The sequence below is a fragment of the Nematostella vectensis genome, chromosome 4, assembly GCF_932526225.1.
Source record: "Nematostella vectensis chromosome 4, jaNemVect1.1, whole genome shotgun sequence".
Classification (NCBI taxonomy): Eukaryota; Metazoa; Cnidaria; class Anthozoa; order Actiniaria; family Edwardsiidae; genus Nematostella; species Nematostella vectensis.
This window is the reverse complement of record NC_064037.1, coordinates 16,480,011-16,495,919: the sequence shown is the minus strand read 5'-3', so window position 1 is coordinate 16,495,919 and position 15,909 is coordinate 16,480,011. Positions and strand designations below refer to the sequence as shown.

General features: G+C 46.0%; 1 protein-coding gene across 1 annotated transcript; it reads left to right on the top strand.

Annotated features, from left to right (window-relative positions):
- Positions 1–957: 957 nt before the first annotated feature.
- Positions 958–1,884, top strand: LOC125561898 (transcription initiation factor IIB-1-like). Its single transcript, XM_048726698.1, has one exon. The coding sequence runs from the start codon at positions 958–960 to the stop codon at positions 1,882–1,884; it is 927 nt and encodes a 308-aa protein (XP_048582655.1).
- Positions 1,885–15,909: the final 14,025 nt, after the last annotated feature.

Sequence of the window (15,909 nt, the reverse complement as noted above, 5' to 3'; positions counted from 1 at the left end):
CACGACCAAGCCCACCTGTCAATCACTTTGTCACGTGATAGCCACGCCCACCTGTCAATCATTTTGTCACGTGATAACCAAGCCCACCTGTCAATCACTTTGTCACGTGACGGCCACGCCCACCTGTCAATCACTTTGTCAAAAACCTGTCAATCACTTTGTCACGTGATAGCCACGCCCACCTGTCAATCACTTTGTCAAAAACCTGTCAATCACTTTGTCACGTGATAGCCACGCCCACCTGTCAATCACTTTGTCAAGAACCTGTCAATCATTTTGTCGAAAACCTGTCAATCACTTTGTCAAAAACCTGTCAATCACTTTGTCACGTGATAACCAAGCCCACCTGTCAATCATTTTGTCGAAAACCTGTCAATCACTTTGTCACGTGATAGCCAAGCCCACCTGTCAATCATTTTGTCACGTGACGACCACGCCCACCTGTCAATCATTTTGTCACGTGCCGCACCTAGGGGGAGCTCGGGAGGCTATTCTGGTCTAAAGACGTATGGGGTCCTAGATAAAATGACATTAAAGACGGAGGTTAAGATTAGAAATGGTGCGGCTACCGCCGGCGGTTGTTCGGTGCCGGAGGTGAATGTGAGTAACACTGCGGATGCGGGGCCTGAACACTGCTGTTGTAACGTTGATTACTATGAAGACTCAGAATACGGAAGCTTCGACCCCGTTGGGTTTGTGGCCGGAGCGGCGACAATTGTCCTTGGTGTTCTAGCAATGTTAGTCTCCATGCCACGGTATGGCGAAAAAAGATGGGTAAGATACTAGTCCACGAATGAGGTGTGGAGACTTTAGACCGCACCGCCCCCACGCGGACCCCTTCGGAAGTCTTAGCAACCACACACATCACACCTAGAGAGAGCTCGAGGGGATAGCCTCTCAGCTTCACATCTGAAAAGCCTTTGAAAAGTGGTTTAAAGACATGAACAGTTTAATAAAATGGAGGAACGAACAGTTGAACGCACGGTTGAAGATCGGTCACCACCACCATATAATATCCCCGGCGGACCGGTGCCTGAGATTAACGTCCCCACCCTCGTGCCGGAATTTGCACTGTTTGATCGAGCCCTCACCGAATACGAGACTAGTAGAGCCTTCTTGGGAGACGAGGATAGTAGTAACACCCTTTGCAATCATGACGACCTAGTCACAGAAGACGGGGTCACTAGTTGCTTAGAGTGCGGGGAACAGATGCAACGCGCGATCGCGCACGAAAGGGAATGGGGTTTTTACGGACATTCCGACGGCGAACGGTCTTCGGATCCAAGTCGGGTCCAGGTACGTAGGTCTGAGGATAGAAATATTGACAAGGATGTGGAGAACATGGGTTTTAGCGGGGTAATTGTATCCAAAGCTAACGAGATATACACTCAGGTGACGAAAGGCCAGATTTTTCGCGGCGACCCACGGAAGGCGATCGTCTTTGCGTGTATCTACTACGCCTACAAGATGTCCGGTAAGTGTCAGACACCGAAAACCTTGATGGAGACTTTTGGATTGAGCAGGAAGAGTTGCCTTAAGGGTCTAAAAATCTTTAGTATTAACGCGCCTAAAGATTACTTACTACACGAAACGTCTCCCACCGTCGTGGACCACATTCACGATGTGATGGATAGATTCTCGGCGTCCCCCGCACAGAAGGGAGAGGTGGTCCAGCTCTACTACAGATCTAAGAACCGCTCGTCTGAGTTGAATCGCGCCCGCCCACAATCCTTTGCGGTCGCTTTAACCTATTACTGGGTACGGCTAAAGGGGGTCAATATTACACTTAAAAAATTCTCCGAAAGAACGGGCGTCTCCGAGTTAACCATCAGTAGGAAAGCGAGAGAAGTGGCCACAGTCCTGGGTACGCCTGGTGTGGTATGATGTTTCCTGATTTCCAGAGAAATCAGGATTTCCAGAAAACTGTCAGTTCGGAGTAGATGTGAATTAACACGTCTAAAAAAATTCGAAAAAAGTGGTTTAAAGACGTGGATGTAATAACAAAATGGATATGCAAAGTGCTGGAAGTCTTACAAATCTCACCGTGGAGGATCAAGCCGCCACCTTAGCGAGGTGGGGAGCCGCAGACTTTGACGCCGTTATGGAGCGCGCGGCGTGGGAGGGGTGCGTCGAGACCGTGAGGTTGTGTAAGAGTTGGGGTGCGACGGATTTCGAAAAGCCGATGGTCAGGGCCGCAATGAACGGCCACGCCGAGATCGTTAAGATGTGTTGTGAGTCGGGCGCCTGTGACTTCGTGTATCCAGCGTCCATGGCCGCGAAAGGCGGCCACGTAGAGGTTTTGAAGGTGATGGATGAGTATTGTGCCGACGGAGGAGAGGCCATGACCGAGGCCATGGGTGCTGCGGCGGGGGAAGGTCAGGTGGGGGTTGTTAAGTTATTGATAGATCTAGGCGTCGATGCCGACGTCGGTTGGGCCTCCGCTGAGGCGGCGTACAACGGTCACGTTGAGGTTCTAGAGTTGCTGAGAGAAAACTTCAGCGAGTTTGACCCGGACTATGCTATAACACCGGCCACCGAATCTGGCAACCTCGAGATTGTGAGGTTGTGCTTGGAGTGGGGCGCGACCGATCTCATTGTACATATGAACTACGCGCGGTTTTTGGGTCTACACGAAATTGTCGCGGTGCTACGTGCGGCGTGGAGGTGGGGTCTCGTGCATGAGGAGCTCCCGGAGAAGCTACACAAGGTGAGATTCCGTAGAAAGCTGGAGGACGAACTAATGCCAGTAGCTTGGCATCCTGACAGGTTTTGGGATTGGTGCATGGATGAGCAAGAGAAGGAAATGTTGGAAGAGTGTTTCGCCAGGTAGACGTCGGCCGGCTAGGAGGGTGAGTATCGAGGCGTAAAAAAATGAAAAGTGATTTAAGGACATGACCGGTTTGATAGAAATGGAGAACCAAACGGTGAAAGACTCGAAAGTATCCCCCGTAAAGCGAACAACGGATTATAAGTGTCTTCATGGCAGAGTGAAATATTATTGCAAAGATTGTCACGGATCGCAAATCTGCCCTCACAACCGGAGAAAAACGCGGTGCAGAGAATGTAACGGCGGTAGCATTTGTGAGCACAGACGAGCAAGATATGTCTGTAAAGACTGCAAGGGGAAAGGGATGTGTGAACACGGCAAACAGAGACCCTTTTGTAAGTTATGCGGAGGGTCTCAAATATGCGAACACGATAGACAAAAGCACCATTGCAGAACGTGTAACGGAAATTAACATTGACCCACTCAGTTTTGTAACGCGTCTCACGTTACAAAACACATACATTCCTAATCACCCTGACAACTAGCGATTCTGAAAATAGGTTTTGTATTTACATTGAGAGTTCGCGGTCGCCAGGGTGGTCTGGTATGCACACGTGAACAGGTATTGTCTTCTTGCGGTACGTCACATCCGTCCACATGCACCCCGCATGTTACCGGAATAGATACCAAGCTAAACCAGCCGTAAAGGCTGTGATCGTGGCAAGGTTAGTTTCGTGCTGTGTGTTCGTGGGTTTAGTCACGTCCGGCTTTGGGTTAGTTTTCGCCTCCGGTTCCGGTTTGTGAGCCGTGACTGACTCGGTATGAGGTAACACAATCTTTGAATGACCCATATTATGTTTTGGGATCGTTTTTATCTCGTTATTTATCGGATTCAGCCCCAGTTTCATATCAGTGGTGGCTTTTTGTAACTTGTTATTATAGCCAGCGATCGAAGTGTTGTTATTTATCACAAGATACGATGGACTTAACCAACAGCCGAGGGCGAAAGCCAGGTCTAGTTTTTGTCTCGCCTGTTGTAAAGCAAACTGATACCGTTGTATACTTTTCGATATACTGTTTTCCACCACCGCGCTTTCAAAGAGTTTCGTGAAGACCTGTTTCGTTTCCTGAGCTGAACCGCTATCACCGACGATTGACGACCGGGTCTGAACTTGCGCGCCTAGAATACAGTAAACAAAGGCTTCGATGCTCTGGTTTATCCTAGACAACCCAGCTTTGGTTAACCCCATTGATTTTTCCGGAAAGAACCACTCATACTGAAACCCAGTTCTAAGGTCTTTCAGGTACTCGATCTCAAAGTGATTCATGTGTTCGTGGTCGCTTTTGGCAGCGTCCCATTCGTCGTGTAATTGATCAATGGTGCCATAAGGCTTATACTTGTCGTTAGAAGATGACAAGCCGTGATAATCATAATTATAAACGTTCCCTAACCCATGATTTATCGGCCCGAGGAACCGGAAATCGTCACCAGTTCGGAATTCTGTTCTTAGTTTTTGGTAAGCCGCTTCGCTGTGAAAGTTTTTATTCCAACTAAAGAGCCTATCTTTTGGAAGAGGGCATTGTAGCTCGTTTAATATTCGTCTGATAGTGAAAATGATGTGAAATCTGTAGAATGACCCCACTTGAGAGTCGTCAATCATGTCACGCGTCACACCACATCCAGCAGTCGCGCAAAACATAACAAAATTTAAGGCTTGACTCCAATAACTGAGGTTCGGGGCGTCAAGCCACCTACTAGCCTCCTTTGCTGTTCTGAATACTAGCTCGCTGTCGGTGAATATATCCCTAAAAACAAAGTGTGTCTTCACCTTTGGTGTTATAAAAACATCAAAAGAGACGTAGTTATTTTTCGTAGGGTTTTCGTCCCACGGCAATATCTTGTACTCTGCACGCGCGTCTAGTCTATATTGTTTTGGAAATCCAAACAGTTGCTGGATCGTTTCCTTGTATGCTTGTGTGTCGTCGGCGACTAGAAAATCCTGGATATTCTCGGGTTTCCAGCTATTACCAGGGAAGTGATATAACGTTTTGACTAGATTCCCATTCTTGTCGAATGGATCGTATTCGTCCCCATTGAAAACGAATTGCACATTGCCGTGCTCGTCGGCAGAGAACCTGAAGCGTGAGTAGTAGGGGTACCTTTTCGCAAATTCTGTAAACTTCATCTTATATGACATATAAGATGTTTTTAAATCAGTCCTTTACGCATCTCAATTCATAGATCCATCCGACGGGAGTTCTCTCGTACAGAAATTTCACCGAGCGGGTCGACTCGCCAGGTCTTTCAAAATCTCTTCTCTTACTGTTTCCCTCAGCTTGGTAATGTTTACGTTTTTTTCGTCCTCTCTTACCGACTTTTGACGGATCTGGAGCTTTAGAGCCTCAAACTTGTCCAACTCGTTCAAGATTAAAGAGAACTCTTCGTCTGATATTTTGTTGTCTTTTAAAGCTTTAGAGACCAGGTCGCGTATGCTATTTACTTTTGCCTTTGCCATCGCCGCTGTTTGGTCGTGCTTGGAGACTTTTTGCGACAGCCGTTTAGAAACCGCCGCACAGCCTACAGACATAAGACCGAAAACACCGGCCAAAGCACCCAACGGAACTCCGACGACGATACCAAAACCCGACAGAGAAGTCCCCAAACCACTAGACCCAAGAATGACGGATAAGAGTCCTAAGACCACACTTAACTTTGAAAACACGCTCTGCCCTCGTTTATACTTTTTCCTCACGTTCTCGTAATGTTTAACTTCTTGCTCCAAACTTCCCAAAACATCGTGGGTCTTTTGGAGTCTGAAGTTATCACCCGAGGGGCTGACCCCTCGGGGTACGTTCGGGTAGATTGAGTTGTACTCTTCCATAGCTTTATTATGGGGAGAGTTTATTCTTTAAGTAATTTCTAAGATTAGACGTATCGGGTAGAGACCGCGCTCTATTGTGTTTCCGTCACCGCCCTTTATACTAAGACGGAGACTACTCACGTAACCGACTGATGTGGTACTAACCCGTACCGGATCGCTTGGATTGAGGTATATCTTTCCTTCATCAAGCTCTACACTTGCTAGGACTTGTGAGGGCGCCCCTTGTTGGAGGGAGTCAGACGCGTTCACAAGGTCGCAGTGGATAAAAATAGCCTCGTGACCTATCGTCTTTATCTTGTGGTGAGTGTTTGCTTCCAGCTCCCTGGTCTTGAGTCCTAACAGGCAGGCAAGCGGCTCATTCAACACAACGTTTCGATGAACCTCGAGTGACGAGTCTCTAATAGAGATTGGCTTTTCACCAAGACGCATACCCCCATCTATTTGACGTTTTAGCGTCTCGATCGTATACTGCCCCGCGGGGATCCTAAGGATAATGTTCTCACCGTCGGAGACCGTTCCCTCGCTTGAGAGACTGTTACAACGATTATGAAACGCACATCCTCGCAGCGCGATAAACCGCGGCTTTTCAATAGGGTGTTCTAAATAGACGGTAAAGTCACCAACGTTCCCTTCAATGTAAAGTAATACCATTTGTTATGATTTCCGTCTCCTTTTAAATCGTTCTACGAAGTACAGAACGACAGCGACGATGAGAAGCCAAGCGTTTTTAGCTAAAAAGCCAACAACTTCACCCGCCGTTCTAAATATGAAACTAGCTATCGCACCAACCATTCCTGGGAGTATTTCTCCTAATTTTTTGCCTATTGTTTTCAGACCATCTCCAACACCTTTTGCGACACTAGTCAAACCCGTATTCAAGTTAGAGACAATAACACCGATAACAACGCTCACAGCGGTAACGACAGCAGCGACTGTAAATCCGTATTTCTTAAAAATCGCTTTGACACGATCTTTCAACGACATTCTCTCTTCAAGATTTTCCCTCTCCAATTGATTCTCTTCCAAAGTCTCATCTATGACAGAATTTCTTTCGCTGAGCTCTTCATTTTTACGATCTATAGCTCTTAGTCTTTCTTGGTTAGTTGTTTCACTTCGTTCCTCATTATTTTTTCTCATTTGCTCGGTGTTTCTCTCTTCTTCTTCTCTGAGTGTATTAGCTGTAGCGTCTAGTTCATCGAGTTGAATCTGAATTTGCTTGTACTTTCCGGATCTGATTTTGGTGTCAACACTCTTCCGCACCGTTCTATCCTCATTATACAACCTTTCTGGTATAGTCCAACCACCTTTTCTCGCAGAATAGAAGGAAATGAATTGTTTTCCTCTCTCATCCGTTGAAATCTGAACTAAATTTTCATCAAGATCTGGATATTTCGATAACAAAAGGTCTACCCTAAGTGTGTCCGTTGAAGGAGAACCTCCCATATTCTGTAACTCCATGTACTCGGGGACAGCCCTCCCGGGGTTTCGTGTTTTCCATAAGTCAGTCAACCTCCTACTCACATAGCTTGCACCTCTACCAAATCTGTTTGAAATCCTTTCATTCCATGATTCTCTTCCCTCACCATCGTTTGGAATAAGAGAGTCATAATCTTCGTCTACAGTAGTATTCAAATCTTCTCTACCTTCTTCTGTTGTGGGATCAAAATCTATATCCATTTCTTATTTTGTTTGAAAATAAGAAATCTTTAAGTCGTGCCGGCTCATATCCACCTACTCGCTACATAGCCAAGGGCTAACATTCCACCTCCAACATATGCCATCTCTCCCATCTTTTGGTTGCTACTTGGTCTGTAGTAATCTGAGAGCTCGGGCTCTTTCAAATCAAAATCTGGATGTGTTTGAGCGTATAGTTTGAAGGCCTCATCCGTCTCTTTATCGTTCTCATCCGCACGAACTTTATCGTTGTATTGTTCAGTCAACCAATCCTGGTATTCCTGTCTTTTTTTCTGCCAATCACCCATTGCTTGTTGATACTTTTCAAGCGCTTTATCGTGTCTTATTTTTTCTTTATCAACATGAGTAGCGTCAGAAGATAAGTATCTCGCTAGGTAACTCCCTCCGACAAACGCCGTCGCATTAAGAATAGCCCCACCAATCATAAATGCTATACTCGCCATTTATTAATCAGTCTGCGAGATCTTTAGACCGCCTACAGCGCTTTCGGCAAAATCTTTTGTGTTTCCAGATAATCTTTCAGATACATACTGCCGGACAGGACAGCAACCCATTTAGCGTAGTTTGTAACACTCGACGAAGGGTCGCTGATGAATGACTCTTTCATAGCCTTTTTAGCGACATAACCCACACCGGCGGCTAATCCGATGATGACCGCTGAATCGGTAAACGTCTTCACAAGCTTGTTTTCAGTTGACATGACTTTTTTATTAAAGGTCTGGTTAATCTTTAAATCACAACATTCCTATTTTTGGCGTCGCGTTCGGGAGGCTAGCCCCTCGAGCGGCAGGCCTCTCGAAAGTTTCAGTCTCGTTGGCGTTGATCTTGGGCGTCTTTTTGTAAAAACGCATATACATATCCAACGCGGTGAGCCCTATTCCAACTAGAGCCAGTACAGTTGTAAACGATAGCTCTGGAATCCAAGCGTCCGAGAGGCTATCCCCTCGAGCTCCCTCTTGGTGGGGTGTCTCTGCCCGTGCAGCGTCTTCTGAACTCGCCTCCGCCTCGCGTTTCATCTCCCTAGCGAGCGCTTCTCTACACCTCCTATTATATTCGGCAACTCTCTTACCAGAAGCGACTTTTATAGGATCTTTCTCCTTAGCGGCACTCTTCTTCCTGGGGGGAGGGTCCTTTGTGATTTGCTCAACCTCTTGATTTTCGTCAGACATGATTCTTTACTCTGGATAAAGAATCTTTAAATCACATCATGCTCAAGAGCTTGCTCAGTTGTGCTCAAGAGCTTGCTCAGGTGTGCTCAAGAGCTTGCTTAGACGTGCTCAGGTGTGCTCAAGAGCTTGCTTAGGTGTGCTCAGGTGTGCTCAAGAGTTTGCTCAGTTGTGCTTGAAACTTCCTGAAGTTTGTTGGAAGTCTCCTGTGAAGGTGTTAGTTTAACATGCTTAGCGACCCGAAAGAGGGCACTAGCAAGTGCTACCATCCTTCCTCCCTTCAATACCAAGAGACCTGCAAAGTTTGACAGTTCGCGTTTAACCAACTCGTCGTTCTGTAAGTCTTTGCTAAGCGCTTCGGTGTCATCTACAGGAACCACGTAGGAAATGACTTGAGACACCACTTGAAGTGCTGATTCTACTAATCCATCAGTAACTTGCTTGCCTAAGACAGTCTGGTAGCGAACAAAGTATTTCTCGACGTCTTTCGCCGAGAGCTTCTTGATATCACCAAGACTCATACCGACACCAAGAAATTCCTTCGTAGTCCCAAGAGATGCGAGAATAGCCAGCGATTCTCGTTTGACTTCAACATCATCTTCGGGAGGCTCGCCCTTCGAGCTAGCCCCTCGGGCTCCCTCAGACTCGGGTTTCTCTTCCATGTAATCCTCGACGCTTGCCATCTTATTTTGTAAGTAGACCAAGATGTTTTTAAACCACTTCGAGGGGCTGGCCCTAGAGCTCACCGCGTGGCAGGAATCTCCAAATAATTTTGGAATGGATGCCGTAGACAGAAACAGAGTCTGGAATACTTTTCAGTTTTCAGCAGTTCGACGAACTTTTTACGAGTCTCGACGTCTAAGTCACCCCCATAATCTTCAAACAGTGTTTTGGTGCCGATTTGAGATGGATTATGGAATGTAACCACACAGGCGACGTTATCACGGAAGGGTTTTGCTATGGATGTTAATTGTTGCGTCAATACCCACACTGATAATCCTTCGTGTCTCCCTGAGAACGCTAGATTGATAAACTTGTTCGAGCGTTGCTTTAGATCTTTCGATACAGCACAGTCATCCAAAACGAGTAACGTATTTGTACCAGAAAATAGCACCGCACAATCTGTTAGTAACTCGTTAATCTCATCGGTGTTACTAGCATCCGGCGATAATACCAAGAAACGTTTATCTCCGTGAGCAAATCTACGATAGGACTTGTTTTTCGCATAAGTCGGACAAATCAACACAATGTATTCAAACACATGCCGGAACGGCCCTCGGAGCTGTTCCGTGAGGTACTTTGTCTTCCCACAATTAGTAGGTCCTGTGATAATACAATGAAAAGGAACTTTTTCCCGTAATTCTTCCATTCTTTTTGTATTATCACACAAGTCCTTTTTAATACATGATTGCTCTCAAATTCGAGTTCATAACCTCCATCAACGCGTCGGCTACTACAAACATGTAGCAGGTGATGTTTCCCGTCCCTCCAACTTTTCGTTTCATTTCTAGTTTTACTCCGTCCCGCGTGTTGTTCAAGACCAGACCTCCTCCGTGAATGCTGTTATCTGGTTGTGCCCTCAAGTCGACCCACAGAGCAAACTTGTTATTAGCGTAAAAATCCTTTTGCTTAACACCCTCTCTACCGAAACGTTTCTTTACCGACTCCCAGAGGTCCGGCGGTGTCATCCCCTTGGAGTAGAGACGGTTTGGCATGCCATCCACATTAATGTTGATCGATGTGATGCTTGGATTGACAAACTTTTCGGAATCCCTTGCTCCTCCGGTGTAGCTCTCTGTGAACAGGCACAATATCCCTGTCATTGACCTCCTCGGCAGATTAATGTGCTCGTTTATGACACCATCATTAGGTTTGGAGATGGTGAACGTTTTGTGGAGAATGACGTTCTCGTAAAAGAATCCTCTACCAACCTGATAAGCCGACAACGCCTCACGAGCCAAGTATTCACTTGAGATGCAAGCATATTCCAACTCGAGGTTTGTGATTGTGTACGTTGGAGTCTTGACCGTGTCAGCATAAACAACGACGTCGGAAACTGGGGCTAGAGTAATTTCAAAGATTAGCGGATGAGGTAACGCCTTTGGATAAAAGACCCCATGCTCGCCGAGAATAGGATGGTCGAGTGGAATGCAGTACTTGGTGTTGTGAACCGCTGCAAGAGCTACTTCCTTAGCATCTGATGTCGCTTTGTCACCTGCATTTGTCCTGAGCTTCCTCATGTTTTCAGAGGAGATACCTTGTTTTATTCTATCCTCACGATCTTCAGCTTGTAAGTATAAGTCGTGATAGGTTTGGAAGAGATCGTATCTTTGAGTATCCTGTAGTGTTTCTCCACCGAAAAGAATCTTGAGTCTTGACACTAGGTTCCGGCCAACGTTGTTGACGAGAGTATTATTCGCGTGTCCTGCGACGTCTAAGTCAAATAGTAAGGATACACTACCTGGAACAATCACTACATTTTCAGCAAGTTTTGGAATATTTATATAGAGGGTTTCTCCAGGACTTGCCGATGAGGGATTGAATGTAATCCGATTCAGCGACGATTCCGCTTTCAGGCCGAAGGGTTCCCGTGGGATCCTGTTTGGGTTAATTTTTTCTGATATCGCTTGTGCCATCTTTTATTTTAAGAAAAGAGAGATAATCTTTAAATGAGTAACGAAAGCAGGTTATCAAAAATATACTATTCCACCGATGGATACTGGAAAGGGTATTCAGCTATTTCTAAGTTAGCTAGTGTCGCTAAAGTCAGTGAAGCCGAGGCTAAGAGGTGGCTTGAAAAACAGGCGTTGTGGCAGATCTACCTCCCAGCCCCAAAGTATGTCCCCAGACCGCATTGGACTGTGAATAAACCTAATCAGATTCACCAAGCCGATCTGTTGTTTATGCCCCACGATAACGTAGGCAGAAAAACCTACCGTTACGCGTTGGTCGTGATTGATATTGCCTCGAGATATAAAGATGCAGAAGCACTGACTACCAAGGATTCGAGTGGAATTGCTAGAGGGTTTGAAAAGATATACTCCAGAAAACTTAAATGGCCTCATACGGTGATTGTCGACCCGGGGACAGAATTTAGGGGAGAGGTAACGAAGATTATGAAAAAGAAGGGGGTCACCATCCAGCGAAGCGAAGCTGGGAACCATCGCGCACAGGCTTTTGTCGAACGCGCCAATAGAACACTGGCGGAGAGGTTGTTTTCTCATCAGTATGCTCAAGAAATGATTAGCGATGATCGGTCCAGAGTTTGGGTGAAACGATTGCCAGGTGTTTTGAAAACTCTGAATAGTCAACCCATAAGAATTACTGGCAAAGAGCCTGCAAAATCTATTGGTTTGAAAGAGGTTGATATTGACCCTCCAACGTATAAGCGGCCTGTTGGACTTGATGAAGTTAGACTACCACCAGGGGTTAGAGTTAGATATCTGTTAGCTCCTGGAGAAGAGGAAGGAGGTGAACGCAGACGAGCCACAGATCCTATTTGGAGTTTGAAAGTGTTTGATCTATCACGCAGTGTTGTTTCGGTTGGGCAGCCTGTGTTGTATTACCTCTCCGAAGGTGCTCCAAGGAGGTCGTTCGTTAGGGAAGAACTTCAAGTCGTCCCTGAAGATACTGAGCCACCACCTAATAGCGTTCTGAAATGACCGTGAGCGAAGGTGTGAATACCATCATCACAGATGACCCGTTTATCATCCTCATGAGATAGAGCGACCTTGTTCACCGTTTCAGTGTAAACATCATGCTTATGACTTCTGATGACATTCATAAGTCTCATCTGAGGTTTCTTACCAAATAAGCAATCCTTGTAGTCATCGAAACCGATGCTCTTCTTGACGACTGCTCTCTTGACGCCCTTGCATTTCTTTTCTTCTTTACCTTCATCCATCTTGTACGAGTAAAGTTTGGCCCTCAGTCCTACAAATTCTGTAATTTGCTGGCCCCCAGCCTCATCTTTAAACATTCCGATGACTTTCTTGTTCACACCAACCTCAATACCGGATGGGTGGCCCTTCGGAAAGTTGCTGGTGTCGAACATGGACCTCACATCCCCGCTGATGTCCTCGTAAAAGTCTTTCGTCTCGATCTCATACATCAGGCTGTCAGTATCAGTGAATAAGAGCTTTGCATCCTCACCGTACTTGGGCTTGACGAAGTTGTAGTGGAAATCGTACATGAGCGTCTTACTCAGGTCTAGAATGGACATGCCCAAGTAGACAGGCTTGTTGAAGATCAGCTTTGTCTTCTTCATGTGGATGGCGGCTAGATTCTCGCAAAAGATGGTGCGATGTTGGTAGTTCGGCTTTGATATGAGCTTCTTGGCCTGCTTTTCGTCCGTCACCAACCGAATGTCCACCCTGTTCCTAATGTTCTCCATGGTTTTCCCGAAAACAGAGTTGTTCATTAACTTGAAAAAATCTTTCTCAAAATCGTTTGTCGCCTTGGCTCTCAGATCGGTGTTCAAGTCAATGTAGGGCTCCAGCCAAGCAGACTCCTCAAAAGTGACACCCCTGTGAATCTTGGTGACTTTTAGCCCAAAACTCACATAAAGTCTCAGAGTCTCATGGTGGATAACGTACTTTGTCTTGTCGTTAAGGTTGGGGACCAACTTGTCCACATTGCCTAGCCCGATAGATTCCGGGGCTAGTGGGTAATCGTTGTGTAAGTCATGTAGGTGGTGAGGGTACTCCAAGTCAACCTCCAGAATGCATGGGCGGTCTCTCCAACCTGACAGCTCTTGGTCACCCATCCACCTGAAACCGTGAGTCGGTAAAGGGTTGCTCATCGCCCAGCCATACAAATTGTTAGCATCAAGGTAGGTGATATATTTTGTGGGTAGGTCAGGGTCATACTCCTTCATGTAAGGGTTATTTGCCTCCCCATGTCTGTTGCTTATCATGGAGACACCCCCACGGATGCCCTTCTCAATCATGAGCAACATGTCATAGTCCGTTAGAAGCTCTAGCCTCACCTTGGTGGTCTTCAACGCTGCATCCCAAGCCAACCCTGGCGCTGTGTAGTACCAAGCGGGGTCCAGACCGTAATTCTTGAGACAAACGTCCCTAAAGTTCTCGAAAACGTCAGCTAAAAGCAACACATCTGACTCTAGGTACAGATTGTGGTAATCCCTCATGGTCCCCATCCCAAAGACCTCCCACACTCTCCGCGCGTGCAGGTGATCCTCCTCCGATATGCCGGTGTCGTTGAGTTTGGAGTGGAATGCCTCTCTCTGTGGGAGCTGTGTTGCGTCGAGCTTGCTAAAGCCGTCGAACCAGTCGTAAGGGAAAACACCCTTCCTCAACAACAGCTGGAGCTCCTCCCCCTCATAGTACTTCGCCATGTTTTTGAAGCACTCACTTGACATATTACCTACTAGACTGTCGAGACTGGCCGACATAAACCTGAAACTGTCGATAAATCTGATATCACGTTTAACATCAATCTTGTTGCCCTCCTTGTTCGTGAAACTGTCGACTACAATCTGTTTTGTGAAAGAAATATACTTTTCCTCGTTATTAGGTATACAGTTTATTTTACCTTCCGATGTACCAAGGTTCTTGATAAATAGATGGCTGTCGTACCCAGACAGATTGTGAAAGATAACAGGAAAGAACTTTGGAATTTTGTGATCTAAGTTGCATGCGTTGTGAGCAGCACCTCTGTACTTTCCGGTGAGGTGGCAATGGTCCAAAACCTTGTCTTCCCCTAATTCACCCTCACAGATGTGACAGTGAGTGGCGTCGTTATAGGCGATTTTGTCCTTCGGAGTCATTTTCACCTTCTTAGGGAACCTGAACTTATCGTAAATTTTCTTAATGTCTGACTCCAAAGACTCTACGAAAAGCTGTGGGATATCTTCGTCTGGAGATTCAGCTGTGTATCGTACAAGCTCGGGTGGGGATATATCTCCGTCGAAACACTTGATGAGATAGCAGAAACCAGACGGTTTGTGCTTCTGGTATTGCTTAGTGAAGCTTTTACTCTCATCTGGAGAGCATGTGTCTATATTCTCTGTGAAGCTCTCAAAGTCGGCATAGACAACAAAGGGGACACGCATTTTTCTGTTGTAGTTTTTGAATTTAATGTGGGGTAGATTTCCATCCTTATCTATCTTAGGCATCTCTATTCCAACCGCTTCATGATTACCGCAGCATTCAGAATGTTTTTCTAATGATTGTTTGCACCGAAACGAGTTCAGACATCTACAGCATAAAAAACGAGTATGATGAAACTCATCAATTTGAGTAGATACTAATCTCATCATATTCTTTATCCAGCAGTAATGATTCGTCTCATCATCCGAGATGAGAAGTAAGTTGATCGCATTATCTGGATCCTTCTCACTGATTCTCAATGGATATATTTTGGTTTCGTATCCAAACACATTAACCGTATACTGGTTCTGTTTCTCGAACTTGTCAATCTGTTTTAGTGAGACGGGGAACTCTATCCCTGACCAGTCGAATTTCTCAGAGTTCTCTATCATTTGTTTACTGAACCTTTGAGGATCTTTCTCCCTAGGATACACAGCAGAGGTTACTGCCCACTTGAAACATTCGTGATCATTCTCGTTCTTAACATTGATGATCGCCTTCTTAGACGCTAGTTTCGGCGGCAGCGGAATATAGGAAGACCCAGAAAGCGGTTCAAAGGGATCTATGTTGATGTCAAAGTATTCCACTTGGTCAAACTGCCATCCGGAGCCTTGCTTCTGGAACAGCTCAACTAATCCGAGTAAATAATTTGTCATCGTATCGAACAAATCAGAGAGATCAGTCGACTCTGTCACAATCTCGGGCTTTTCTGTATGAAAATATCCCAGTTCTTCTTCGATCTGAGCTGTAGCCGGATCCTCTTTTATAAACCCGCAAGTAAAGATAAACTTCACTTTGATAGGCTTTTTTTGTTGACTGATGAGCTCTAAGACTTTCGGTTTGATTCTGGCGATGAATGTCTTGGGGTCGTAACCTCTCTGCCCGGCTATTCCGTGGGTTTTAAGATACCCCTTCAACGCCGTCTGTTGTTCCTTGGGTGTGAAGCGATCTTCCACCTCCTCGTGTAGACGCTTAATCCTCTCCTTCAGACGTTTGACCCGTTTATCTGCAGCCTCTTTGACGGTCTTTTTGGCGGGCTCGGGGACATAAGATAGTATCCAATCCGCAAACTTGTCTAACTCGCTCTTGATCGAGTTGGCCGCCCTGTTTGCAAAATGCTTGAGTGATTGGACGCGGGAACTCCGTGGGGGTTGGGAGGGTTTTAGAATAGGGACATTAATCTCAGGTATCGGGCCGTCGAGAATACTCTCCGACGTGTTGGACGGGGTGATGCGGGGTGGTCGTGGCAGCCCTTTGACAAGTTTGGGTAAAGGAACCCGTCGGGGTGG

What these genes read in the sequence shown, in the direction of transcription:
- LOC125561898 (XM_048726698.1), top strand. Translation starts at nt 958, where the DNA reads ATGGAGGAACGAACAGTTGAACGCACGGTTGAAGATCGGTCACCACCA.